At 55.3% G+C, this 27,807-nt stretch overlaps 2 protein-coding genes across 6 annotated transcripts; one reads left to right on the top strand and one right to left on the bottom strand.

Annotated features, from left to right (window-relative positions):
- Positions 1-152: 152 nt before the first annotated feature.
- On the top strand, positions 153-19,930 carry PLD3 (phospholipase D family member 3). Of its 5 annotated transcripts, XM_036835136.1 has the most exons (14): positions 153-259; positions 6,484-6,609; positions 10,028-10,217; positions 10,808-10,897; positions 11,003-11,077; positions 11,165-11,307; positions 11,778-11,961; positions 13,574-13,694; positions 13,775-13,902; positions 15,026-15,226; positions 16,452-16,591; positions 17,192-17,357; positions 17,813-17,912; positions 18,005-18,506. In XM_036835136.1, exons 4-14 carry the CDS (start codon positions 10,871-10,873, stop codon positions 18,190-18,192), a joined length of 1,473 nt encoding a protein of 490 aa, XP_036691031.1. In that variant the 5' UTR covers positions 153-259; positions 6,484-6,609; positions 10,028-10,217; positions 10,808-10,870; the 3' UTR covers positions 18,193-18,506. The 5 variants fall into 5 exon arrangements, with proteins under 5 accessions (XP_036691031.1, XP_036691030.1, XP_036691033.1 ...); XM_036835135.1 differs by lacking the exon at positions 6,484-6,609 and having other exon boundaries at positions 18,005-19,930; XM_036835138.1 differs by lacking the exon at positions 6,484-6,609 and having other exon boundaries at positions 10,767-10,897.
- On the bottom strand, positions 18,120-26,094 carry HIPK4 (homeodomain interacting protein kinase 4). The gene is made up of 4 exons (XM_036835150.1): positions 25,617-26,094; positions 22,049-22,405; positions 20,300-21,136; positions 18,120-19,741 (listed from the first exon to the last, which is right to left on the bottom strand). The coding sequence occupies exons 1-4, from the start codon at positions 26,079-26,081 to the stop codon at positions 19,562-19,564; spliced, it is 1,839 nt and encodes a 612-aa protein (XP_036691045.1). The 5' UTR covers positions 26,082-26,094; the 3' UTR covers positions 18,120-19,561.
- Between the last annotated feature and the right edge of the window lie 1,713 nt (positions 26,095-27,807).

The raw sequence follows: 27,807 nt of genomic DNA, 5'->3' as shown, positions 1-27,807 counted from the left end.
CCGCGGCCGCTCTAGCCCTCCGGGTAGCCACCAGCGAGAGCACAGCGGCAACCGTCACGTGACCACCCGCAGTCTCCCAGGCGCTTCCCCCTCCCCACGCTAGCGAGGAGCGCGGCCAATGAGAAAGGCAATTGCCTGGCCCCCGCCGGCCCGCAGTCTAGCCGGAGTGCGCCTGCGCGCGGCGGGGGCGGTCGGGCGGGGCTCCAGCCTAGAAGGTGCGTGCGGGGCTGAGTCCCGGAGTGGGAGACGTGGAGTGCAGGTAATATGCGATCTGGGGGCGCGGCGTCTCGGCTGCCCTCCTCGTGTCGTCCTTCGTCTATAATGCATCTCTCCTCTTATATCGTCCTCTGTCCCTTTATGTCCCCATTCCTCCCCTTATGTTGCATCCCGCTTAAATCGTTACCACTCCGCTTATGTCGCCATCACCCTCCTTATGTCGCCGTCAGCCCCCTTAACAAGATTTCGTTCCCTTTAAGTCCCCATGGCCACCAAATGTCGCAGTCACCCCCCTTTAAGTCGTGTCGCCTTCTCATATCGCCTGCACCCCTCTTTTGTTGCTATTGCTCCTTTACGAAGTCCTTCTCATAAATCGAAATCATACCCCCGTGTCACCTTCGCACGCCTCCTGTCTCCATCTCCTTAAGTTGCGCTCACGCTTCCCTTATGTCTTCCTCGTCCTTTATGTCTCCATCCCTCCCCGTCACCTTTGCTCCTCTGACAGTCACTGCCCGTGCCTAATGCTTCTAGTTGTCCCCATAAGGACCTACCCTGCCTTACAGTTGTTTCTCTTCCCTTCATGTCTCCGTTATTTCCCCGTGTTCCCTCTCACATACCGGGTACTAGAGCCCATTATCCTGGCTCCACCACTAAACATCTGGGTAACCTTGACCACCTAATCACACGTTTGCAGTCTCAGCTTCCTCATCTGTGAAACGCACACAAGGACACCTACGTCAGGGATGATTGTGAGGATCCTGCTAGTTTATTCTTGTGACATGCCCAGCTTGATGTGGCAATTTGAGCTAATATGACTAATCATCTCACCCTCACCCTCATCCAGTCACCTTCATCCCCTCCTCATTGTCGCTCTCCCCCTCCCCCCAGCTGCCCTCATCATTACCGTGGTGTCGTCACCACTCCCTGTATCCTGACACTCTCTGCCACAGCAGCCAACCCCTGCTGTCCCACATCATGATCTCTATGCTGTCCTCACCTCTGCCACATCACCACACCTGAGGGGGTGACCCATCAGCCATCACGAACCTTGCTCATGTAAATACTTAATCCCTATCTCCTTACCTTGTTGGAGTGACTGATTTCCCACCCCCAAATTGAGAGCACTTAGCCAATGGCAGGTGTCGAGGAGCGCTTGGTGGGGGGAAGACTCTAGATAGCTTAGACCCAACCTTCCCTTGACTTATAGAATTGGGGGTGCAGAGAGATGAGGCAGGTCTCACCACACCTTTGTCAAACCTCAGCAACCCTGAATCCCCAGGTGGAAAGGTAAGTATCTTTGTCACTCAGCTTGCCTTAGCATGGCCGTGTAGGGCAGTCATTACAATGTGTGCCTGGGGACTGGAACACCCTGGTTCCAATCTTGGTTCTAGCATTTAGTACTTAAATAGCTGCATGACCTTGGGCAGCTGGCTTAAGGTCCCTGTGCCTCAGTTGCTACATCTGCAACATGGGAATGAAAATGCAAGTTAATTCGTTCAATAAATATTTATTAAATATGTTCTACATGCTCAGCATTGTGCTAGGCATTGGGGACACATCAGTGAACAAAACAGAGATCCTTGGCCTCATGGAGTTTACATTCTAGCAGGGGTAAGAGACAGTACACAAACAGGTAAGTAGATTATATGATGTGTTAGGAGGGAGTTGGGGGATGCAAAGATTATAGTTTTAAGTAGGGTGATCTGGTGACATTTGAACAAAGACTTGAAGAGGGGAGAGAGTGACATGGCTTTCTGGGGGAAGAGCGGCATTCTAGGCAGAGAGAACAGCAAATGCAAAGGCCCTGAGGTAGGAGCATGCATGGGATATTTAAGGAATAGCAAGGAGACCAGTGAGGGAGGAGAGGGATGGGGGATGAAGTCAGCAGTGTGATGGGGGCAGATCATCTGGGGTGTCACGGGCCATGGAGAAGACTCTGGCTTTACTCTGAGTGAGGTGGGAGCCATGGGAGGATGTGGAGGAGAGGAGGGTTGTGATCTGATGTGACATGACATGACATGAAGAAGCAGCAGGAGCTGGAGAACTTCTACCAAGGATGGATTGGCAAGAGCAGCCTGGTTGGAAGGACAGCCAGACTCCTCTTCTTAAAGCTGCACTCACATATCCTTTGTATTTGGAGAAAGCTTCAAATGTCCCTCTCAAAGATTTGGGGTGGGGTGGGGTGGGGGAGGGATGTTGGTAGGGGTTTTGAGAGGCTACTGGGGAGGGACGGAGGGAGTCACAGATCTACAGATGTTACACAACAGGAGAGGCAGCTGTCTACACCCGGGACCCTGAGGCAGCTTGGGCTCAAATTCTGGCTCCACTGCTTCCTGGCTGTGTCCCTTTGTGCCAGTGATTTAACCTTTCTAGGTCTTTTGTTCCCTTATCTGTTAAGCGGGGCTAAAAAAAACCACTGCTGTTAGAATTGAATATATAAAGTGTTTTGAGCAGTGCCTGGCTCAATAAGGATGTAAGGAGCCCCGCTCTCCCACATCCTATCCTTTCACAGGCTCCGACCTCCCTGAGGGTGGCAAGGAAAAGACATTCTGCCTTATTCTGTGTTTGGGAATTGGTTTGACAGTGTAGTGTCCTGGAACAGAACTGAGCTCTGGGTTCAAATTCTTGGCCGACAGAGCAACGCCGTGTGACCTGGGCAGTGATTTCCCTGAGCCCTACCTCCTCATCTGAAAAACAGGGATAATAATGCTTCTTTGCCCCAGATGTGTTGTGTTGTTCTTTTTGAACTGAGACATCAACCATTTTCATTGTTTTATTTTTCTCCAAGGCGCCAACTGTATGTTTCGCTCATTTAATCTACTGTCTTACTCCCTCAAAAGAATTTCTTCCTTCCTAGGGACTTTTTTTTTTTTTTTTTTTTTCTGTTTTTCTGTGCTGTATCTCCAATTTCTAGATAGGGCTTGTCAGCAGTACTCATTGAATAAATACTCATTGAATGAATAGATGGATGAACTGGCCACTGAGCATCTGCCATGTACTGTCCCTGTGCTGGGTGATACTGGGGACACAGCAGTGACTGAGCCAGCCTGGCCCTGCCCTCACGGGTTTTGCAGTCCAGTGGGAGAAACAGATCCATCATCAGGTAGTGACAGCCCAGAGTGGTCAGGGCCAGGTTGGGGGAAACACAGGCAGAGGGATCTGGGCTGGGATAGAGAAGCCCAGGGGACTGTCAGATCCCAAAGAGGATGCCTGGACCAGACAGGGGGTCAGGGAGGGCTTCCTGGAGGAAGTGGTACACGAGCTGATAGGAATAAGCAACATGAAGTGGAGAAAAAGGTATGCTAAGCAGGAGGAGAAGCTGTGGGCAGGTTTGGTGGTAAAAGTGTGGTTTCAGTTCGAGGAACTGAAAAATATTAAATATGACTAGGGCATCAGGGATGGTAAGAGAATAAGCCCAAGAAGTTATTAAGGGGAGATCATTCAGGGCTTTGGGAGCCACAGTGAGGAGCTGAGACTATCCTGCGGATACCGGGGGGCCACAGAGAGGTTTTGAGCAGAGGGGGGACAAGTCAGACTCAGGTGGAGGGGGAATTGGAAGGGTTGAGTGGAGGCCGGGAGCCACGGGATGTGGCTGGAGTGGGGACCCAAGTGGGAGAGGCCAGTTCGGTGCCATGGAGGGGAGAGAAAAGGGGTGGGTGGGAGACACGCTTGGGAGGCCAAGTGGATAAGTTGTGGGCAGTCCAGGACAAGGCCCAGGACTCTGGGGGAGTCAGGGCTTTCTGGAGAAGGTAGCACACAGGCTGAGACCTGAAGGATGGGTAGAACAGCTGTCCTTGGAAGGGGGACCCGGGGGAGGAGCAGGTTGGGGAGAGATCCTAAGTACAGTTGGAGACATGGTGGGTGTATGGGGCTTAGGGACACCTGGGTGGAGGTGTCTAGGAGGCCATGGGACTTCCGGAGCTGAAATTCAGGGAGGAGGTGGGAATCCGAGACAGCTTTGGAGTCAGAAAGGGGGACTGAAGCTGTAATGGTGGGGAAGGTCCACAGGGGCTGTCCACGTAGGGCCCAAGAGGACATCGTAAGATGGTTGCACTTGGTCCTGGAGGCAATGGGGAGCCACAGAGGGGGTTTGAGTAGGGATGGGACAGCTTAGATTTTTGAGTTCCAGTTCAGAAGTATTCGCCATTCATGATGGGGTGCTGGGGGACAAGGGGTTGTGTGTGTATTTTTTTACTTATTTAATTGTTTTTCAGACTGAGCATCTTCTCTCCCTAGAAGGGGCACCTTCTAGGGGGTCCTTTGAAATAAAAGGTCTACTGCTGAAAACAAAACAAACAAAAAAGTTTACAAAACCAGTGCTCTGTTCTGTTTTCTGTAGACTTGACCACAGACAATTGTGCAGTCAGTCCGAAGGGGTCTGCACAATAGAATGAAAATCGGCTCCTTTAAACCCAAGAACAGTTCTGTTTTGAACCGTATGGAAGGTCCATAGGTTAGTGAATGTTTCCTGAGGTATGGCCTGTCCAGTGCTTCACGTGGGCTTCAGCAGCTAACTGGCCCCACACCCTTCTTTGCACTTTCAGACGGCTTGAATCAACCTTGAAGTGACCTTGAATTTTACCCTCAGGCTGAGGTGCCATTATCTGCACCTACCCTATTGCTCTGGGCTTAGAACACGAGCTACTTACACACTGTGTATACACTGAGTGTCACTAGATCTAGAGAGACATCTAAGAAAGTCTTTTCTCCAGGGTTTCCATTCTACTGCTTCTTTTCTTCTGTTTTCAATAAACATTTATAGAGTGGTTACAACGTGCTGGGCACACGGTGGGTAGAGAAATAAATCGGACATAGACTTAGCTTTTTAAGGGACACATATAAGTTTATCTATGATAAAAGTGTGCCCAGGGTACTAGGGGACACAGCTAACCAGCCAGCTTGTATCTGTGCTACCTGCCTGCTATGGATGGTTTCACTGACTCTGCCCAGCAAACGTGAGGCTGGTGTATTAGTCTGCCCATTGTTCTGAGAATGCAGGTGAGGCTCAGAGAAGGGAGCCTCTTCTCCCAGTAACACACAGAGCTGAGATCTGAACCCAGGGGTTTGGGACTGCAAGACGCACCCCCTTAAACCATTCAGAGATCCCCCAGCCACCACTCCCCAGATGGGTATAAAGTGATCCCCTTTTTATGAATGAGGCCAGCAGGGCTCAGAGAGGTAAAGCCCCATGCCCGATGTCACTGAATAAGAAAGTGACAGGGGTGGGATCTGAACCCTGGCCCCTCCAACCCAAAATGCTGCTATGGAAGAGGGATCAAGTCTCCCACCCCGACACTCATGGGTGTTCAGGGAGCTATGACCCAGCACGTGTCTCAAAAGCCAGGTGGTTTTTGCTTCCTCCTTTTCTGTGCCCTGTGGTTCACAACCCAAGTCAGGCAGGGCACAAGCCAAGGGAACAGGGAGATATTCTGTGGGCTGGTGAAACTGCACAACTCAGTCCCACAGGCTGGGACTCGAACCCAGCCAAAACCCAGAGTGGGATTTGAACCCACGTTCTTTTCATTGAAACCGCACACCTGGTCTCAGGACTTAATGAAGCTTAGGTTCTTTATGTCTCAGCGCAGAAAGAATTCAGTGAGAGACAAAGTGATAGGTAAAAAGTGGATTTATTTAGAGAGATACACATTCCATAAACGGAATGTGGTTCATCTCAAAAGGCAAGAACGGCCCTGGGAAAAACACACTCCATAGAGTGTGGGCCATCTCAGAAGGCGAGAGGTCCGGAAATATGGGGTAGTTAGTTTTTATGGGCTGGGTAATTTCCCTGGCTAATGAGTGGGAGGATTATTCCAACTGTCTTGGGGAAGGGGAGGAGATTTCCAGGAATTGGGCCACCGCCCACTTTTTGGTCTTTTATGGTCACCTTGGAACTGTCATGGCACCTATGGTTGTGTCATTTAGCATATGCTAATGCAGCGGTCCCCAGCTTTTTTGGCACCAGGGACCGGTTTCGTGGAAGACAATTTTTCCACAAGCGTGGTGGGGGTGGGGTGGTTCCGGCAGAGCGATGGGCAGCGGCGGATGAAGCTTCGCTCACTCGCCCACCGATCACCTCCTGCTGTGCGACCTGGTTCCTAACAGGCCGTGGCCTGCTAACAGTCCCTGGCGAGGGTGTTGGGGACTCCTGTGCTAATGTATATAATGAGGCTCAAAGTCTCCTGGAAGTCAAATCTTCCGCCACCTTGGACCTGGTTGGTTCTAACCAGTTTATGCTGTATCCTCAACGACTGTGTCATTCTTTTAAAGATTGTGCCCTGCCCCCTTCCCTCCTGTTTCACTGGGAGGGGGCACACCTGCTGGTGGAGGTGCCCCCTACACCAGCGAGGAAGCAGGGCATGAGGACCAGCCTGGACATTGCACTGGAGCCCCAGGGTGAGTTCTAGGTTCCTGGGAACCCTGGAATTGAGATGAGCTGAGAAGGCCAGCACTTGCCGGCCTGGCTGTGTCGGCCCGGCTGTCCATATCCCGCTTCAGTTTCACCCTGCCCTGCTCCCCCTAGGGATCTGGGGATTGAGGGTGCTGGATACCTATCCAGCTGAGGCCACAGTCCTCTTTCGGAGACTGGGATGTTGGGGAAGGGCCCCCGCAGCTAGGAGCCTGAGCCTCATAATTTAATTTCCATGGAAGGCCTACGTGCATTTTTTAAAATAGTAAAGGCCCACAGTAAAAAGCAGGCATCTTGCCTGGCCGAGGGTGGGGAGGACGGAGGCGGAGGGAATCATGCCTTTTTTCTTTTCTTTTTGGCTGTTAGGACCCTTGAGACAATCATATTTATTGAGAACCTCTTGCATGCCCATTCTATGCACTTGATATATATGAATTCCTTTAGTTCGAAGGAGCCACTCAGATTTTAGACATCTCAAATTTTACATGTTCAAAAAACACACATTATTTATTTATTTTTGATATTTAAAAAAAAATTTATTCCTGGTCTTTTTCCCAAACTTGCTCCTCCTCAGTGTTCCCCCAAATCACACGCCCACCCCAGTCAGTTCCCCACACAGCCAGAGGGAGCCTGTAAACACCTGTATTCGTTTCCTGGGGCTGCTATAACACATGACCACAAACTGCATGGCTTAAAACAACAGAAATTTATTCTCTCACAGTTCTGGAGACCAGAAGTCCAAAATCAAGGTGTCAGCAGGGCCGTGCTCTCTCCAGAGCCTCTAGGAGAGATTCTGTTCCCTGCCTCCCCCAGATTCCGGTGGCTCCAGGTGTACCTGGGTTTGCAGCCCATCACTCCAATCGCTGCCTCCCTGGTCGTGTCTCTTTTCTGTCTCTTTTAGAGATACTTGCCGTTGGGTTTAGGACCCACCCAGATAATCCAGAATAATCTCATCTTTAAATCATTGACTTAATTACATCTACAAAGACCCTTTTTCCAAATAAGGTCACATTCACAAGTTCCAGGAGTGATGACCACATCTGACATATCTATGTTGAGGCCCCCATTCAACCCACCACAACCCCCAAAAGAGATCATGTTCCCTCCTCTGCTCAGAACCTACCTGTGGCCCCATCCTTCTTGCCACAGTCCAGGTAGCCCAGCATGATCTGGTCCTGTGACCTCAGACTTACCTCCTCTCCCTCTTCCCACAGGCCATTCCACTATAGACACACCGGCCTCCTTGCTCTTCCCTATCCACACCAGGCACACTCCTGCCTCACGGCCTTTGCACTGGCTGTTCCCTCTGCTTAGAACACTCTTCCCCAAGATGTCCAGTAGCCCCATTCCTCCTCTCCTTGAAGTTTTCTTCCCTCAGGTATCCCCTTCTCTGCGAGGCCTTCCTTGACCTCTTTATTTAAAATTGCAAGCAATCCCAACCCCGGCCCCACCCCTGTCCCTCTTCCCTGAGTCTCCATAGCACTTATTACCTTCTAACATATAATTTAATTTAATACTGTTTTTTGTCTGTCTTTCCTCACCTCTGTTTTGTCCACAGTGATAGCCCCAGTGCCTAAAACAATACCTGGTGCACAGGTACTCAATAAATGTGTGCAAAATTAATGAACAGCCTTGTAAAAAGTAGGTGCTATTCTTGCTGTGCCCATTTTGCAGATGGGGAAACTAGGGCACAGATGGCACTGTCACTCCTCTGAAGTCAGTCACGTACACACTGAGGCTCATATTAAGATCAGGCACCTGGCTCTGGAAGCCACAGTGTTAACTGCCTCGCCAATCTAACCCAATCTACACCACCTCTTCAGGACTAGTTTTCTTTTTAAATATTGATACCTTAGGTGTATTGCTTTGATAAAAATATAACAAGTCAAAATTAAACCCATCATTACAGATCTGTCATCACGGCACAATTTGAAAGCCAAAAGGTCGCTAACAAACTGAATGAAATGCTGTCTATTTTCTTCCTATTTTTGATTTATTACCGGCCATCCCAGTTCCCCTGGCTCACCTTGCAGAGTGACGTCCCTCACAGCTCTGCGCCCTACCTCTGCCCAGTTTTGTTTTTGTTTATCTTAGCTTCCCTAATTTCACATCACCTGCTGTTCCAAACCCATATTCTTAAATAAAACATTTCTCACCAAGGCCCTTCACAAATAAATAAATAAAAGGCAAACTTGTTTCCCGCCCCATGCCTCCCCCTCCCCCCACCCTCCAACCCTGCGGTCAGCCACATCCAAGACTGTTATCTTCTGCTTCTCTTGGTGACCTCTGGAGTTCCAAATAACCTTGATCTGTTACCATTTCTTGCTGGATCCATTTGACCCATCCCCGTTTGGCCCGCTCCCTGCAATGATAGGAGGGGATCTAGCTGTGCTCTTCTGCCCTTGACAATGACAGTCTGGGATCGGACGTTGGGGGGAAAGGGGCTTCCAAATTATCCTTTCACATCTAGGCAGGATATTGCGGTGAGGAGAACCTGCCTCCCTTTTGGAATGTCCTTCCTTTTTTCTTCTTTTTTTAAAACACATTAATGCGTGCGCATGAATTTTTAAAAACGTGACAAAACCTGGGAGGCGGCAACACCTGTGTAGGCTTTATAATTATTTTTTAACCTGCACAGAGATGTTTTCTCTTCTTTTCTGTAAGTCGCTCATATTTCACAATTTTAAAAAAGAAAATAGGCGGACGATAAAAAGCAATCCTGACCCACCCCCAAATCCCGCTGTCAAGGCAACCACTTCCAACGCTGTTGCTTCCCTCAGTAATAATCCTCTGCATTTGTTGACTTCCTGCCTGGATGTGGGGAAGGGGGTCCTGCCCCTCTTTCATTGAGAAAGGTGGGCGGGGAGGGGGACCTCCAATTTATTTCTCCATCTGTGGCCTTAAATCCTGCTTCGGAGATATGAGATGGTATGTGGGAAACCCTGCTTACCCCTCCAGCCAGAGCCTGGATTTAAGAGACAAGATTTTTAAAATCCTTATCAAAATATCAGTTGACTTTTTTTTTTTTTTTTTTAACGAACACTGACTGCAATCCACAGTCCAAGGGAAAACCCACCATCCCCTTCCCCCCTACCGCTCTTCCCCTCCCTTAGCGTGGGCTGTGTCTTCTAAGCTGATTTCATCGCTACGTCCCTAAATCATGTGATTCAGCCTTGATCATTCCATTTCACTTTATAATTTTTAAAGTCAACCTTATTTATGTATTTATTTTTGACCAGGTAATATATGCCCATGGTACAAAAATTCACATGGTTTGCAGACGAGAAAAGATGTGGGGGACTTTTTTCTCTTTACCTGTGGCCTCCCTACCCCACATGGGGGCTCTAGGGTGGACCGTAGCAGAGCCGATCGCTCAGCCATGTACTCTCCCTCCACCCCCGTCAGGTTGGCTGGACTGGGCTGCCAGGCCCCCCTTCTCCCTGCGGTGAGCCCGGACCGGCGCGCTCACTGCGCAGACTCCCCGCTGCAGTGGGCGGAGCCCCCTCGGGCCCCGCCCCCTCCTTCCTCCCGCCCCTGCTCAGCCTGTGGGGGCAGAAGCTGGGGCCCCGTGGAGGTAGCAGCAGCCGCCTGCCGAGTAAGGCCGAGGCCCCTCTGGGGTAGGGTAGGGGAGGATGGTTGCGGGGATGGGCTGGGGTCTGGCGGTGAGGCCGCGATGGTCCTGGGCTCCCGGCCTGAGCTGTCTAGTGGTTACCTGAGGGTGAGGGCAAAGGAGCCACCTGGAAAATGACTTCTGGGTAATCCCAGGGCTGGGAGAAGCCAAGCACAAAGATTTAGGGCTCCGCTGACTCAATCCGGAGCTGTCATTTTGGGAATGTATAGGTTAGAGCTCAGAGAAGGGAACGCGCTAATGGGGAACAGTGTGGGTGCTGATGAGGGGCAGGGTGGCCGCTTAGGGGGGGCATGGTGGGCACTAAAGGGGGGCAGGGAGGGCACCGCAGAGGGATAGGAGGAAAGCAGAGGAGCTGGACCTTGAGGGATTTCGAAATCCCAACTGACCAGCAGTCAGCTTCCTCCTTTAGGGGTGACAGGCGCAGTGCCAGGGGCCCCCGTGATCACAGACAAGGCGACCCAGTGAGTCCCGTGAGCCCGAGGCTGATCTGCTTTCTGTGATGTCCCCCAAAAGCCTAGAACACCCAGCACAGTGCCAGCTTTTGTTCCCCGCAGTTTGGAGACCCTGACACACCCACTTTCCCGCTGGAATCTGTATAACCCCTGGCTGCCAGCAAGATGAAGCCTAAACTGATGTACCAGGAGGTAGGTGGATGGGGGACCCAGTGGGGAGGGCTGGACCCAGCAGAGGGTGGGGGCCCCACTGAGCTGCCCTGTCACCCCCCACCCACCATCATCCCTGTCCGCCAGCTGAAGGTGCCTGCTGAGGAGCCCGCCAGCGAACTACCCATGAACGAGATCGAGGCGTGGAAAGCTGCAGAAAAGGTAGGAGCCCACCGCCCCCTCACTCCGTCTCAGCCATGGCCTGGGCTGCCCTCCGTGGGCTGGCTGATCGCCTCCTCCTCCCCACAGAAAGCCCGTTGGGTCCTGCTGGTCCTCATCCTGGCGGTTGTGGGCTTCGGTGCCCTGATGACTCAGCTGTTTCTATGGGAATACGGCGACTTGCATCTCTTTGGGCCCAACCAGCGCCCAGCCCCCTGCTATGACCCTTGCGAGTAAGTGGAGGGGGGCGTGGGCGCCTCGGATGGTGGGGGGAGGGGCCCTGCCAGGCCAGGGACACTTCAACACGCACTAAGCAGGGCCTGCACCCAGTGGTCGAGACAGAATAAGGTGATCGCCGACTCCCAAGTGGACCGTCACGGTTCTTCCCTCCATGCCCACCACCTTCCCCCACACTGTTGCCATGGCAGCCACAGCATCATCTTCTATCTGTCTGTGAACAGACACACATGGCGTCTTCCATCCACATCTGTGGACAGACACACACACACACAGACACACACACACACACACAGACATCCACATGCACAACCTTCCTTCCACACCTCTAGACAGACAAATGCAGACACACAGAGAATCATGAGTACAGACACAAATACACATAGTCTTCCATCCTCCGTGGGCAGACAAGTGAGCACTCACATTCCAGCCCCCTATGGCTGATTCTGCCTCCCCCACCCCCCAGAGCAGTGCTGGTGGAGAGCATTCCCGAGGGCCTGGACTTCCCCAATGCCTCCACGAGCAACCCCTCCACCAGCCAGGCGTGGCTGGGCCTGCTCGCCGGTGCCCACAGCAGCCTGGACATTGCCTCCTTCTACTGGACCCTCACCAACAATGACACCCACACTCAGGAGCCCTCTGCTCAGCAGGTACCTGGCAACCTGGGCCCTGGCTGGCAGCGGGGGGCGGCGGGGGGAGGCACTGGGGAGGTGGATGGAAGGGGTTTCCCTATAGCCCGGGAGGCAGGTGGACATGTCTCACACAGAGGGTTGGACACAGGTGTTTGGAAGCAACTGTCTTCACGTGGCCCTCTGGACTGGGGGCGTTTTGTCACAGTCATCTGGAGACCTCTGAATGTCAGGGTATGGGTTTGGTTACGAGGGATTAGGCTGGCAGATATCACTCACCCACAAGCTGCCCCGACCCTGTCACACAAAGAAATGGAAACATGGAGTGAGTACCAGCCCAGCCTCAAGCCAGGCTGCCACTTCCCAGCTGTGTGACCTTGGGCAGGTCACCTTACCTCTCGGTCTTCAGTTTCCTGATCTGTAGAATGGGGCAATATCTAGCACTCCCCTCTTGTGAGGATGAAACGGGCTAATCCCTGCCAATTATAGCACAATGCCTGACAGAGTCAGCCCTTTATAAGCATTTGCTCTGATAGCCTTGTTACGGTCTGCAGACAAACTTAAAAAACATAAAACTTCAAGATTTGACAAGGAACAGCCTAGGTGGATAAGCCCTTCATTGAAAGACATGGTGAATTTGTCCCTTTTTTCCCCTTTCCCTGCTGCCACTCTTTGTCAGAGGTAGGCTTAAAATGTATTAAAATTGTGACGTTTATTAAGCACTGCCTGAAAAAATATACGACAGTTAAAAATGATATGAGCTGGAAATTCCCTGGCGGTCCAGTGGTTAGGACTCTGTGCTTTCACTGCCAAGGGCGCGGGTTCAATCCCTGGTTGGAGAACTAAGATCCCACAAGCCAAAAAAAAAAAAAAAGGCATGAGCTCCCACACCCTGCTGGTTCCTACTGGAATGGTTCAAAGCATAAAGGAGGCAGACCATCTGAGTTCAAATCCTGCTTCCCCATTGATTTCTCCAATGCTCAGTTTCCCCATCTGCACCTTGGGATATACTCAGATTTGCCTCATCAGTGAGAGTTATGAGAAGTCAGTGAGTTCACATGTAAAGGGGCTTAGAAGGGGCCTGGCTCACAGTAGAAACCAGGGAATCAATGGCTGTTGCTATTAATGTTATTGGCATCATCAAGCCTCACCCAAACCTTCCCAGACCCCAAGCCTGCACTGTGCCCCCAACATCCTGCAAGGTGCCCAGAGGTGCCTTCTGTGACGGGCATTGATACTTCCAAGTCAGGATCTTGGGAAGGTCCTGTGAAGGGCAGGAGTGGCAGGGAGGCCCTAGCAGGGCTCAGAGCGCCAATTATTAAAACAGATAAAGGGACTTCCTAGGTGGTCCAATGGTTAAGACTCTGCACTTCCACTGCGGGGGGCACGGGTTTAATCCCTGGTCGGGGAACTAGGATCCCACATGCCGCACAGTGGGGCAAAAAAATCAATAAAATAAAACAGATAAAGGTTTTAACATCTTAACCTGTGTAAAGCCTTCCCTGAGTGTACCGGCTAATGTAAAGCCTGATCAGATCTAAAAGCCTAATCTCAAAACAACTCCATGGGGGGTGCTGCGTGGGGTTGGAGAGTTGGCTGATCCAGCCCCTCAGAGGCTCTCCCCTCCCCCCAGGGCGAGGAGGTCCTCCGGCAGCTACAGACCCTGGCACCCCGAGGTGTGAAGGTCCGCATTGCCGTGAGCAAGCCAAGTGGGCCCCAGCCCCAGGCAGATCTGCAGGCCCTGCTACAAAGCGGTGAGCTAGGGGGCAGCTGGGGGTGGGCTGGGCCTGGGGCTGCCCAAGCCAGCCCCTGACCACCACCCGTGTCCGTCCAGGTGCCCAGGTCCGCATGGTGGACATGCAGAAGCTGACCCATGGCGTCCTGCACACCAAGTTCTGGGTGGTAGACCAGACCCACTTCTACCTCGGCAGTGCCAACATGGACTGGCGTTCCCTGACCCAGGTCTGCCTGCACCCTGCCCACCGCGCTTCTAGGCCGCTCCCTGCCCCACAGGGCGCCTGGCCTCCAACTGCGCCCCACCTCAACCCCAGAGTCCTCTCTTCCAGTCTCTGCAATGGCTTCCGTCCCACCTCCTACCTAACACCCCCAAATCCAGCCCTCCACCACCCTCGCTCTGCTCAGGGAAGCCCCTCTGATCCCCGATGGTGTCTACAGGACATTCCAGGCCCTGTCCGCCCATTTGACCTTCATGACTCACCCTCTGCGTGCCTGCCCTAAGCCCAGCCCTGTTCTGATGCTGGGAACGTGGTGGACCTCTTGGAACTCCCGGTCCAGGGTGGAGACGGGCCTGTCCCCAGACAGTGTCAGCCCAGAAGGGTCAAGTCTGAGATGGTGGCGAGGGGGGAGCACAAGTGGAGGGGTCAGGGCCAGGATGGGCAACCCAACCCGGGGTACCAAGGAAAGTCTCCCAAAAGAGGTGAAAACTAATCTGATAACTGGAGGAGCTGTAGGAATTGGCACAGGACAGGAAAAGGGTACAGCTTAGGCAGTGATCATTTGCTCAACAAATATTTTCCAAACCCCTAATCTCACCAGCTCCGCAGGGAGACGCTGAAGACACAGCTGTCTCTGAGACATCCCCTGTGCCTGCCCTCCCAGTCCAATGGGGAGGCAGGTTTGTCCCCAGAGAAGGTGATGAAGGAGGCCCAAGGGACCCTGGGAGCCTCAAGGAATGCCTGACACAGGCTGGGCAGTCAAGGCAGGATTCCTGGAGGAGGAAACTGTCAGCTGAGACCTAAGACTGAGTAGGAGCTCAGCGGAGGGTAGAAGCAACAGTGTACGCAAAGGTTCAGGAAACCTGGAGCTTTGGAATAACTGATTTTCACCAAAACTTAAGATTTTAGTCTTGAGTCAAGATCATATCCATCCCAGGACTTTAGCTGGGGGAAGTGGGGGGGCGCGGTTAAGGGGCAGAAAGAAGGGAGACAGGGGCAGAGAGAGGGGGAGATAGAAGGGCAAGGGACAGGAAGGGGGACTTGGGGGGGCAGGGGGAGGGGCTGCAGGTGTCCATGTCATCTGTGGGCACCAGGCCACCACCCCCGGGCTCAGCATTGCCCTCCCACAGGTCAAGGAGCTGGGCGTGGTCATGTACAACTGCAGTTGCCTAGCTCGAGACCTGACCAAGATCTTCGAGGCCTACTGGTACCTGGGCCAGGCGGGCAGCTCCATCCCGTCAACCTGGCCCCGGCCTTATGACACCCGCTACAATCAAGAGACACCAATGGAAATCTGCCTCAACGGAACCCCTGCTCTGGCCTACCTGGCAGTGAGTCCGAGGGAAGAGGGGCCCGTCACACCCCGGCCACATCCCTTCTCTTGGCCCCCATCAAGCCCTGCCCAGTGATTTGGTAGGGATGGGGGTCCCTGACCATTGGCTGTCACTCCTGCTCACTCAGGGGCCTGGGCTGTGTCCCAACCTCCCTAGGCCTTGGTTTCACGTAGAAAATAAGTATTGCAATATTTACCACCTCTTCGGGCTAGTGAGGAGGCACGGCTGGGTCCATGCAGGCCGAGCCCTGGGTGACCTGTCCAGTATAGCTGCATGTCGCATTTTTAATCAATTAAAATGAACTACAGTTAAAAACTCAGTTCCTCAGTCACACTAGCCACATTTCAAGTGCTCAGCAGCCACACGTAGCAAGCGGTTGCCATACTGGACAGTGCAGATAGAGAGCATTTCCATCAATGTGGGAAGTTCTATGGGACAGCAGCCACTATTGCCCTTGGCACTCTGGACAAGGCACCGCTGTTTTTAGCTGTTGATATTTTCACTGGTTGGGGTGGCCAACCTGGGTCCCCCCGAGCAAGTCACCTGGCCAAGCCCAGTGTCATCCTGGAGGGCCACACTACGATTCATTGGGGTCCTTTGCTCCAGTGACCTCCCACGGGACATTAATGGTTCCCCCGTTACCACTGCCCCTTTCAGAGCTCGAGTTTGCTCACCTGTTGTGAGGATAGCGAGAGCTGGGTGAAGGGCCTGGTGTGGCTGGGCACATGAGTGCCATCAGGATGGACTGTAAGTCAGGGACAAAAGTGATCAGAGCAGAGGTCCTCAAGCTTGAGCATGCATCAGAATCACCAGAAGGGCTGGTTGAAACCCAGATTCCTGGGCTCCACCCCAGCACCTTGATTCTGTGTGCCATGGGCAGTGAAGCCCAAGACTTTGCATTTCTAACAAGCTTCCAGGTGATGCTGTTGCTGCCTGACCAGGGACCTCATGTCGAGAACCACTGGGTTAGAGCATAAGTTCTGGAACCAGACAGCCTAGGTTCAAACCCTGGCTCCATGTATCAGCTGTGTGACCTTAGGCAAATCACTTACCCTCTCTGAGCCTCCGTTTGCTCACCTGCAAAAAAGGACGTGGTAATTATCCCTCCCCTTCATGGAGGCTGAGCATTAGTGAGACCCTCAGGACCTGGCTCGTGACAAGCTGTCTGTAGCAGGGGTCCACTGTGAAGGACATGCATCTTGACTGTCCCCTCGTCCCCCAGAGTGCACCCCCACCACTGTGTCCAAGTGGCCGCACCCCAGACTTGAAAGCCCTGCTCAACGTGGTGGACAATGCCCGGAGTTTCGTCTACATCGCGGTCATGAACTACCTGCCCACCATGGAGTTCTCCCACCCGCACAGGTACCGCTGGGCGCGTGGACAGGGGTTGGGGGAGAGAGCCACCGCGAGTGGAAGAGGAGACAGGAGAGAGAGCGATGGGGCCCAGAAAGCAGGCACGGGGCCAAGGCCAGGGGACAGAGGGAGGGGACGCCATGGGGAGAGACAGAGGTGACAGGGAGAGTGGGTCTGGATGCTCAAGACAAGGAGAAGGGGACAGAGAAGAGGATGAGAATATTTGGGGGGTGGTGTGGAGACGGGGGACTGGAGACTTAAGGCAGAGGGTGCGGGATGTGGGATTTCTGCAGGTAGGAGGCCGGGAGTGTGGGCTGGATATGGGATGACGGGCTTGGGAGGTGGGACTAAGGGTATTCAGGTTTGGGGCGGCAGGGTTGGGGTTTGAGATCTGGGATAGGAAGGGGGGATGACTGGACTCTGGGGGCTCAGAGCAGGTAGTCTGGGGGCAGCAGACAAGACAATGAGAAGATTGGTGGGGGGGGCAGGGCTTGGAGCTAGAGATGGGGTGGGGGCTTGGGGCTTCTCAGAAGCTGCAGCGGGACCCAGGCCTGGCTCCCTAAAGCTGAAGTGAGGCCTCCCTCCGCATCCTGCACCCCCCTCCCCAAGGTTCTGGCCTGCCATTGACGACGGGCTGCGGCGGGCTGCCTATGAGCGGGGCGTCAAGGTGCGCCTGCTGGTCAGCTGCTGGGGGCACTCTGAGCCATCCATGCGGGCCTTCCTGCTCTCCCTGGCTGCCCTGCGTGACAACCACACCCACTTTGACATCCAGGTGGTAAGCACCTACCCCAGACCTACCTGTCAGCCCCTGTGCAGGGCAGTACCGGGGACACAGCAATCGTGGAGCTCACCTGTCTTCTGACAGGGACGACCCAGAGTGGGCTGTGCCCTGATGGGCCAGAATCACGGGCACGGGCAGAGGGATTAGGGCTGGGATGGGGGAGCCCAGCAGAAGCTCCTGCCGCAGCCTGAGGGGTCGCGGAAGACTTTCTGGAAAAGGGGACATCTGAGGTAAGACCTAAGGGATGAATAGGAGTCATTCTAGAGGGCACAGGTGGCATATGAGGCGACGGGGTCCTCCCTTTCAGCCGGCGTTTACCGAGTACCCATTCTGGCCCCCAGGCCCACGAGGGAAGCAGCTGAGTCCCCGGTCCCGCGGACCTGGTTCCACTCCCCACCCCAGACCCTGGGGCTTCTCTAACTCAACCCCGCATCTCCTCTCCCTCTCAGAAACTCTTTGTGGTCCCTGCGGACGAGACCCAGGCCCGAGTCCCTTACACCCGCGTCAACCACAACAAGTACATGGTGACTGAACGTGCCACCTACATCGGTGAGTGTCCTGAGCGCCGCCGGGGTGGGGGGACGGAAGGGGGTTCAGGCAGCACCACGGGCCCTGACTCTCTGGACCCCCGCTCCCTGTAGGAACCTCCAACTGGTCCGGCAGCTACTTCACCGAGACGGCGGGCACCTCGCTGCTGGTGACGCAGAACGGGCGGGGCGGCCTGCGGAGCCAGCTGGAGGCCGTTTTCCTGAGGGACTGGGACTCCCCTTACAGCCATGACCTTGACACCTCAGCCGACAGCGTGGGCAACGCCTGTCGCCTGCTCTGAGGCCCGGTCCAGCGGACAGGCCAGGCCTGCGAGGCCCCCGTGGGCCCGGGTGTTCCGGGTCTCGATCCCTGTCCCCGTGCCCCCGCTTCTGTCTGCCCCATTGTGGCTCCCACAGGCTCCCCCCCTGCTCTCCCGCTTCTACCTCCGCCCCCGCCAGCCTGATGCTGTGGCCGCAGAGGACCCAGCCAAGCTGGGGGAGGGATCAGCCCCCAAAGAAGTAGGGGTGCATGCTGGGCCTGGCCCCCTGGCCCACCCCACTTTCCAGGGCAAAGAGGGCCTGAGGTCATAATAAGAAGTAAATACTTGTGTGTACAGCCTGTGCCTGACTGAGTGGTGTGAGGTGGGGTGCCGGGTAGGGGACAGCTGGCATGGGCCTCTGGTGGGGACACCTTCACGCATGCTGAGCCCTCAGCATGTGACCAGTGTGGTCTGGCGTGTACTGGACGCTCGGCACACAGCTGGTACGTGCTGAGCCCTCAGTGGGTGACCAGCGTGGGCTGGCGTGTGCTGAGCCCTCGGCGCACAATGCACGTGAGCTAGTGTGTGCTGAGCATGCGCGTGTGACCTTGTGGGCTGGCATGACCCGAGCCTCATGTAGCCAGCGTGGCGCAGCGCGTGCTGCACACTCAGCGTGTCCCCAGCCAGACGAGCGTGCGCTGAGCCACTGCCACAGCCCGCGGGTGGACTTGCACGTCTGGACACGAGCGCATGCACCCGGCGTGAATCTGCATACACCTGCTGAGTGAACTCACACTTCGCATGTCCCAAGCATGGATGAGTGCATGCCAAGCCTGTCACGCGTGGCAAAGACAGGTCAACAGACGCTGAGAACCTGGCATCTGGCAAGCTCAGATTGGCATCTGCTGAGCACTGAGAATGTTCTGAGGGTGGATTCTTGCGTGCCAGGCACTGAGCATATTTAAGGGATGGGTCAGTGTGCCAAGCACAGCCTCCAGCCTGAGCCAATGGCTGACTGGGTGCAGCATTAGAGAGCAGGGCCTGGGTGCCCCCCCGAACCCCACCCCAGTGCCAGTCTAGGCCTCAGGCAGGGAGGACAGGCATGAGGCAGTACTGCTGAACAGTGCTTTATTGAAATAAACAGAGGCAGCAGGGCCGAGGGTGTGCTCAGGGCCAGTGGGGTGCAGCCCCCTTCCTGCGTCCCTCTGGCCGAGGGGGCCACGGGCCAGACCCCAAAACCCTCCTGTGTTCGGGGTGTGTGTGCAGGCATGCGCCGTGAGGCGGGGGGATGGGGAATTTCTGGATAATTATCTTTCTGTAAGAATAATTTGTCGGTTCAGGGGATAGCTCTGAGGAGGGGATGCCAGCCTTGCTAGCGCTTCACCCAGTGATGGGCAGGGTGGGGTCACCATCAGTGGTGCCCGCCGACGTGCTGCAGAAAGCTGGTGGCCCGGGGTGGACCATGCGGGTGGGTGTGGCGTGGTGGGAGCCCCTGAGCCTGTGGCCCCCCGACGCCCTCCAGGGTCCAGTCTGGCTGACCCAGCCATTCCCCAGGACAGCTGCTGAGGTCGAAGAACTCAGGGCCTGGCCTCTGTTGGGGAGAAGAGATGGGCATCAGCCAAGAAGCGCCCCCCCCCACCCCACCCCGGAACAACCATCCTGCCCCTCATGGACCCCTTGTGATCCCAACTGCATCCTTGTCAATTCCTGAGGACGATTTTGTACATCCTGAACCCTCATCCCATTTTGGAGGCTTAAACGCTGTGTGCTGAGACCTTAATGTGTCCTGAAGGTGTGTTTGCTGAGGCTCTGTCACATCTTCCTGGGGGTGGCTGAGCTGTCCCACGGCCTTGTTCGGAGTACGGGGCCTCTGTCACTTCCCGTATGTGGATTACTGTGTTCTGAGTTTTTACACAGCCTCGACATGGGTTAGTGTTTGCTGAGCTTCATCACATCCTACGGGTGTATTAGTGTTTGCTGAGCCTTGTCACATCCTGAGGGTGGGCTAGTAGTGTGTGTTGGACCCTGAGCCAGCCGTGGGCCATGCAAATGTACGGAAGGCAAGGTTGCTTCACTATGCCCCGATCCTAGAGCTCTGGGGAGGCCCTGATCCCAGAACCGCCTGCATCCTAGCTGCCCCCTGGGTCACCTCAGCATCCACGGTCATGTCCTTGATGTCCGGCCCATCCCCGTCCCGCTGCGGGATGGCAGGCGGCTCCACAGAGGCCCCTCGCCACTCTCCTTCCGCCCAGCCGCCGCCCCTGCACGGGGCGTCTTCCTCGGGCGAGGCCTGGCTCAGCCGGATGAGGTTGCTGAAGTTGTAGTTGGACTTGGAGCCTGCGGGGGGCTTGCGGGCCTTGTGGCGGCCTGCCAGGCGGCTGCCGTAGAAGGCCAGGATGGGCTCGGGGCCGGAGTCGGGCACCCAGCGGCCAGCAGCAGCGGCCTTGAGTGGGGCCAGCACGTCGGGGACGACGTCGGTGCGGGTCTCGCCCCACAGCCCACGCCCCGCCTCCTGCAGACTCAAGTCGTCCAGCTGATCGATGGCCTTTTGCATGCCCGGTGCTTTCTCCTCCCGGAATAAAGGCCCGCTGCCCAGACTCACGGTCTCCTCCTCCTCGGCCGGACCGTGGTAGGGGGGCCCGTCTTCCACGGCAGCCACAACAGACATAGGTGTCTTGCCCTCCACCTGCAGGGAGAGGCGGCAGCCGTGCAGCGAGAGCTGGTAGTAGCGGGTGGTCTCATGGGCGCTGCGCAGCTGCTGCATGGACACGAAGGGGTGGCGCAGGGCGGCGCTGGGGCTGATGCGTTCGTGCGACTCCCACGTCAGCATGCGCTTGATCAGCTCCACCATGCTCTTGAGGTCGGCGTGCTCTGCCAGCGCCTCGCGGTCGGGGAAGGTCAGCCGACGGGCTGCCCCGCCGCCGTTCACCGTCTCAATCTGGTCCAGTGACTTGAGCGTGTACTTGCGGCGCTCCAGTGGGCGCACCTGGTGGGACACAGGGTGGGGCAGGGGTTGACATCGAGTCCAGGACTTGGGCCCCAGGTACTTCTGCTGTGGAGCCCACACATGACCCCCCAGCTTCCGGTGGGCCCTCCGGTCTGGCCCAGAGCTCTCTCGTGGCTATGAAGTCCACCCACAGGAACCCTGACTTCCAGTTCTGCCCATGATCTGACTTGGAGCTCTCTTGCATCTGGGGCGGGGGGGGAGCACACCTGCTCACGAACACCAGAACCCCTCTAGTCTAATCCAGACCCCTCCTACTGCTGCAGGAAGGACAGCTGACTGTGATCTCTGGTCCTCCTCTTGTCTAACCCAGGGATCTCACTGACCCAAGTTTCACACCTCGCCCCAGCCCTCCAGCCTTCCCCAAGCCATGGGTCCAGCCCCTACCAGCAGCTAGCAGAAGGGCTGCCCTAAACCTCTAGTCCTGCTTGGAGTCAAATCCAGATCCCTCTTGCTGCCACAGCTGAACCCCACACCTGATCCCAGCCCTCAGGCCTCCCAGGAGTCAAGCCCAGACCATTCTTGCCGAATTCTTTAAACCACGACCAGCTCAGGAGTCATCAGAGGGTCTGCCATATACTTTCGGTCCCACCTTTGGTCTCGCTCAGACCCCTCTCTCGCTGTGACAGCTCCCACGGCTGGCCCAAACTTCCAGGCCTTTCTGCTGTCTCAGCCAGACTCTTGCCACACGAGTCTGATGACCGCAGCCACAGAGGCGGCAGACAGGCTGCCCTGGCTTCCAGTCCCACCTGGGGTGTCCCTCGGATCCCTCTGGCTGTGACAACCCCCGCAGCTGGCCCTCAAGCTGCCAGTCCTCTCTGAGATCTAACCTAGATTTTTTTCTTGACGCGGCAGCTGCCACGCTGACGGCCCTCGCCCCACCTGCCCCCCTACCTTGGTCTCAGCCAGGTAGTCGGCCGAGGACTTCAGCTGCCAGGGGTTGGTGGCGTCGGGGTGAGGGTTGCGCTTGAAGAAGTGGTGGGCCTTACAGGCGGCGTGCAGCACGTGGGGCTTGGGCAGGCCCTGGGTCTCACAGATGTAGCGCACCTGGTCGTACTCGTTGTTGCCTGGGTAGAGGGGCCAGCCCAGGTGCAGCTCAGCCATGACACAGCCCAGGGACCACACGTCCACCTTCTCACAGAAGGGCAGCCCCAGCAGAATCTCGGGGGCCCGGTAGAAGCGAGACTGGATATACGGCTCCTTCACATAGCGCACCTCGCTGAATATGCTGGCCGAGCCGAAGTCGATCACCTGAGCGGAGGGAGGGAGGCAAGTGGGCCGGGACAGCCGATCGATCTGGGCCTCCCCGGCGCCTCTTGCCAGTGTCTTTCTGCATCTGCCATCTGACTGTCGCTACATCTGTGAATCTTGATCTCTTGTTTATGTCCCTATCTGTCTCCTCCAGCCTTTGTCTCTGGTTTGCGTACTCATCTCTCTGTCTGTTTCTCTCCACTAGAACTTATGTCCATGAGAGTAAAGACCTGTCTCTTTCTCTCTCACCCCATGCCTTGTCCATCAGCAAATCTTGCCGGCTGGGTAGAGGGGCCAGCCCAGGTGCAGCTCAGCCATGACGCAGCCCAGGGACCACACGTCCACCTTCTCACAGAAGGGCAGCCCCAGCAGAACACCTTCTGTTCTGCCCACTCTGCATCCCAGCCACAGCCCCACCCTGGTCCCGTCCTCCTCATCCCCTGTCTAGACTAATGTAAGGGCCTCCTTGCTGGTCTCCCTGTTCCTCCTTCTCCCTCCAGTCTGCTTCCCACATGCAGCCCGAGGGACCCTGTGACCACCTAAGTCAGATCACGTCCCTCTCCTGCTCAGAATCTTCCTGTGGCTTTACCACATCCTGTGATAAAAGCCAAAGTCTTCACCCTGGCCCACAAGGCTGCAACAATCTGCCCGGTGCCCTCTCTGCCCGCACCTCCTCCCACCTTCCCCCTCACTCACCCAGCTGCAGCCACACCAGCCTCTCGCTATTCCTTGAACAAGCCGGACACATTCCCAGTTCAGGGGCTTGGCACTGGCTGTTCCCTCTGCCTGGAATGCTCTTCCTCCGGATGTCCACACGGCTCCCCTCTCTCACCTCAAGTCTTTACTCAAATGTCACCTTCTCAGGGAGGCCTCTGCTGACCATCCTATTAAAAACAGCACACCCCTCCCTTCCTATCCACCTCCCTAGCCCTCTGCTTTTCTCCATAGCTCTTAACACCATTTCACGTACTACATATTTTTACTTTTGTATGGAGTTCATTGTCTCTCTACCCAACTAGGATATCAGTCCCACAAGGGCAGGGATTTTGTCTGTTCACTGCTGTATCCCTAGATCCCTAGAACAGTGCCTGGCACACAGTAGGGGCTCAGTAAAGAATGAATGAATGAGTGGGCTTTTTATTCCTGTCATTCTCTTTCTTTCTGTCTCTTGTTGGTATCTCTCTTTTCTTTCTTTGCCTCTTCGTCACTTGTCTGTGTCCCTCAACTCTCAGTGTCTCTCTCTGTCCCCATCTCTGGGTCGTCCAACTAGAAGGACACCTCCCTGACACCCAGGTCCTCTTCTGTCTTCACCATCAAGCATTGTTAACACCCCACACGGGCCCCTGGTTCATACAGGTGCTTGATGAACACCTGTTGAACTAACACTGTGAATGACTGAAAGCCCTTGTCTCTCCCGATGCCTCTGGAGCGATCTGCCATTTTTCACTCTGAATCTCTGTGACTCTATCTTAGTCCCTCCCTCAGTTTCCCTCCCTGAGTTTCTCTGCTTTTCATTCAGCTATCCCTCACCTTCTATTTGCAGAAAGCAGTATGACGAAATGGTTATTAATCTGGACTCTGAACACAGATGACTGAGGCCTGGATCCCAGAGAGCTTGTCTGACCCTGATCATTCAGTCAACGTTCGTGGGATTCATTCATTCACTCCACAAATGCGGTAGGGGTGCCAACGCTGGCCAGGTGTTGTGGCTCTGTCCTGTCTGTCTCCTGCTATGTTTGTGGAAAACTTTCCTTCCTTGGGTCTCTATCCCTCCATCTGTTGGGACAGAATGATCTGCCTTTTCCTGTCTCTGTATCTCCCTGTGTCTCTGACATTCATTTAGCACTGACTCCACGAAGGCGCTGTGCTGGGAGATGCCGAGGACACGGTGGTGACCAAAATGCCCCTGGCTCCGCCCTCACAATGCTCCTAGTTCAGAACCATCACCAGACAGTAACCCATAAGCAGACAGAGGGGTCAGAGCCGGGATGGGGGAATCCAGGGACCTGTGACAGCGCAGAGGAGGTGCCTGTGTGCCCAGCACAGGGTCAGGCCCAGAGCAGGCATTCAGAAAATGTTTGTTGATGAACAAACTCATGATGAAGAATGCTGCTGCCATCCTTCCAGTCGCTCAGGCCAACAGGCTTTCCTCCTCCCTCAAGCCCTCTCTTCCTCTCTCACACTTCACATAAGATTTACCAGCAAGTCCTGTTTTAAAATCTACCCGGAAGGGAATTCCCTGGCGGTCCAGTGGTTAGGACTCAGCACTTTCACTGCCGGGGCCAAGGTTCAGTCCCTGGTCAGGGAACTAAGATCCTGCAAGCCTCGCGTGGTGGCCAAAAAAAAAGAAAAAATAAAATAAAATCTACCCCAAACCCACCCACATCTCCTCCTCCCACTACCCTGATTCTAGTCCCACCCACATCTCCCACCTGGACTGGGGCAGTCACCCCTCACTGTCTTCCTGCTCCTGTCCCCTCAGTCTTTCCCCCACCTGCAGCCAGAGGGAGCCCGTGAACACCTGCGTCCAATCACAGCCCTCCTCTGCCCAGGATCCTCCTATGGCTCCACCTTACACAGAATAAAACCCAAGTCCCCTCTGTGGCCCACAAGGCCCTGTACGACCTGGCCCCGTCACCTCCCTGATCTTATTTCCACCCTCTTCCCCTCAGTCACTCCGTTTCAGCCACACTGGCTTCCTCAATGCTCCTCAAATACATATACTTGGCCCACTCCTACCTCAGGACCTTTGCACTGATACTTTCTCCCAGATGTCAACACAGCTCCCTCCCTCCTTCAAGACTTCCCTCAAATGTGACCTTCTCAGGGAGGCCTCCCTGACCACAGAGTCTAAAGTTTTACTCATCACCACCCCACCTCCTCCTCCTCCCTACTTTATCTTGTCTCCTTCTCACTCATATACCATATTTTACTCATTTACCTTGGCGACTCTATCTCCCCCACTAGAATGTCAGTCCCACAGGGACAGGACTGGGCCAGAGGAGCTGAGCTAAGAATTGAACAAGGACGGGGGAACCTCAGGGCTGAGCGGGAGAGGATGTCAGAATTGGGATGGGGAGACGGGGATTTCAGAGCCAGGAGGTGGGGACAGCCATCATGGCCAGGGAGGGAGAGACCTCAGGGTTGGGAGGTAGGACAAGGGGGAACCTCAGCCTCAGGAGAGCGTCCAGGGCTGGATGGCCACGCTCACCTTGACCCTGAAGGGGCAGCGAGTCTGGTCCACCAGCATGATGTTCTCAGGCTTGAGATCGGCGTGGATGATGGCGAGCTCCTTGAGCCGGGCCAGGGCTCTGAGCACCTGCAGGGTGACCGTGCGGATGTGGCGGGCGGGAAGGGGCGCAAAGTTGTTCTCCTTCTGGAATTCGAAAAGGTTTTGCTCCAGCAGCTCAAAGACCAGGTAGAACTTGAGGGCGTCGTGGAAGAACTCGAGGAAGCGGATGACGTGCGCCTCCTCCGGGTCCAGGCCCCTCATGCAACGCAGCAGCTTCAGCTCGTTCTTGATGATTCGGCTGCGGTAAGCGTCGTTCTTCAGGATCTTGATGGCCACCATCTCGCCCGTGCTTCGCCGCCAGCCCTTGGCCACCTCCCCGAAGGTGCCCTTGCCCAGCACCTCGATGATGTCATAGCAGTCAGTCTCCGACTGGATGGTGGCCATGGTGCCTCTGCCACCAGACACTGCCCTGCCACCACCTCTGCCCCACGGGCTCTGCTTCCGAGGCCTCCCGCCCCGACGCTGGCCCTGAGGTCCCCCCCAGTGGGGGAAAGAGAACTGCACTCGTGCCTCGCCCTGCGAGGTTCACCCCCACCTCCCTGACAACCCCCAGACCCCTGGGCCGCAGGGCAAGTCTGCCAGGGGGTGCACCCCTCCCCCGAAGCCCTCCTGGCTTGGGATGAGGGGCCCCAGGGCCCCCTGAATGGGTTCCAGCGTTGCCGAGTGGCTCTGGTTCTGTTGTTGGAGACCTGAGCCCCTGGCTGGAATGGGGGGTGGGGTGGCAGGTAATGCCCCCTCCCCCATCCAGTGGCGGAACCCTGGAGGGGCTGGACAGGAGAAGGGTCGACGGAGAGGGCAGTCTGATCGTGGGCCTCGGGCATAGAGGAATGGGACATTCCTAAACAGAGGTGAGGAACGGCAGGCTTCCCGAGCTAGGGGATTTGTGTGTGTGTCTGTGTTCAGAAAACACCTGCCCCTGCCTGTGGCTGCCCTGGGGGAGGCGTGGCTAAAGGGGGGCCAGGTTGCAAAGGGTCTTGAATGCCAGGCTAAGGAGTCTGGACTTTGTCCTGAGGGCACTGGGGAGCCACAGAAGGACTTTGAACAAGGAAGGGCAGGTTCAGATTTTTATTTATTTATTTATTTATTTATTTATTTATTTATTTATTTAAATTTTAGCTGCGCCGCGCGGCTTGCACGATCTCAGTTCCCCGACCAGGGATCCAACCCGGGCCACAGCAGTGACAGTGCCGAATCCTAACCACTAGGCCACCAGGGAACTCCCCAGGGTCAGATCTGAGTGTCAGAAAGCTACTGTGTGAAGAAGAGTGGATTGGAGGGGGCAAGAGTGGAGGGCCCCAGCCTGCAGCAGGGCCCAGGTGGGAGAGGTTGGGGAGGCAGTGGAAGAGGCAGATGGATGATACACACAGGAGGCCAGGTTGGGGGAAAGGAGGGAGCCGTGCAGGGCTCTGGCCTTGATAGGGATGGGATGGTCCCTGAGGCAGGAACATGGACCGGGACCAGTTTGGGGGAGAGGATGTTAGGAAATTTAACATTAAAACATTTAAACGGGTATTGAGTGTTGTTGGGGTTTTTTTTTTTTAATTTTTATTTATTTATTTTGGCCACGCGGCTTGTGGGATCTTAGTTCCCAGACCAGGATTGAATCCGGGCCCTCGGCAATGAGAGCACAGAGTCCTAAATCCCTGGACCACCACCAGGGAATTCCCCATTCTGAGTGCTTTAGAAGCCTTATCTGATCCTTACAATATACATCTCAATACCTCTATTTTATGGAAGAGAAAATAGAGGCCAAAAGAAATTTTTAAAATGCCTAAGGTGGGCTTCCCTGGTGGCGCAGTGGTTGGGAGTCCGCCTGCCAATGCAGGGGACGCGGGTTCGAGCCCTGGTCTGGGAGGATCCCGCATGCCGCGGAGCAACTAGGCCCGTGAGCCACAACTACTGAGCCTGCGCGTCTGGAGCCTGTGCTCTGCAACAAGAGAGGCCGCGATAGTGAGAGGCCCGCGCACCGCAATGAAGAGTGGCCCCCGCTCGCCACAACTAGAGAAAGCCCTCACACAGAAACACAGCCAAAAATAAATAAATGAATAAATAAAATGCCTAAGGTCACCCAGGTGGGTGCCAGAGGCAGGCTTTGACCCTGAGCAGTCTG

This window comes from Balaenoptera musculus, chromosome 19 (assembly GCF_009873245.2).
Source record: "Balaenoptera musculus isolate JJ_BM4_2016_0621 chromosome 19, mBalMus1.pri.v3, whole genome shotgun sequence".
Lineage (NCBI taxonomy): Eukaryota > Metazoa > Chordata > Mammalia > Artiodactyla > Balaenopteridae > Balaenoptera > Balaenoptera musculus.
The sequence above is the reverse complement of the archived record's forward strand: the minus strand, read 5'-3'. Positions and strand labels throughout refer to the sequence as shown.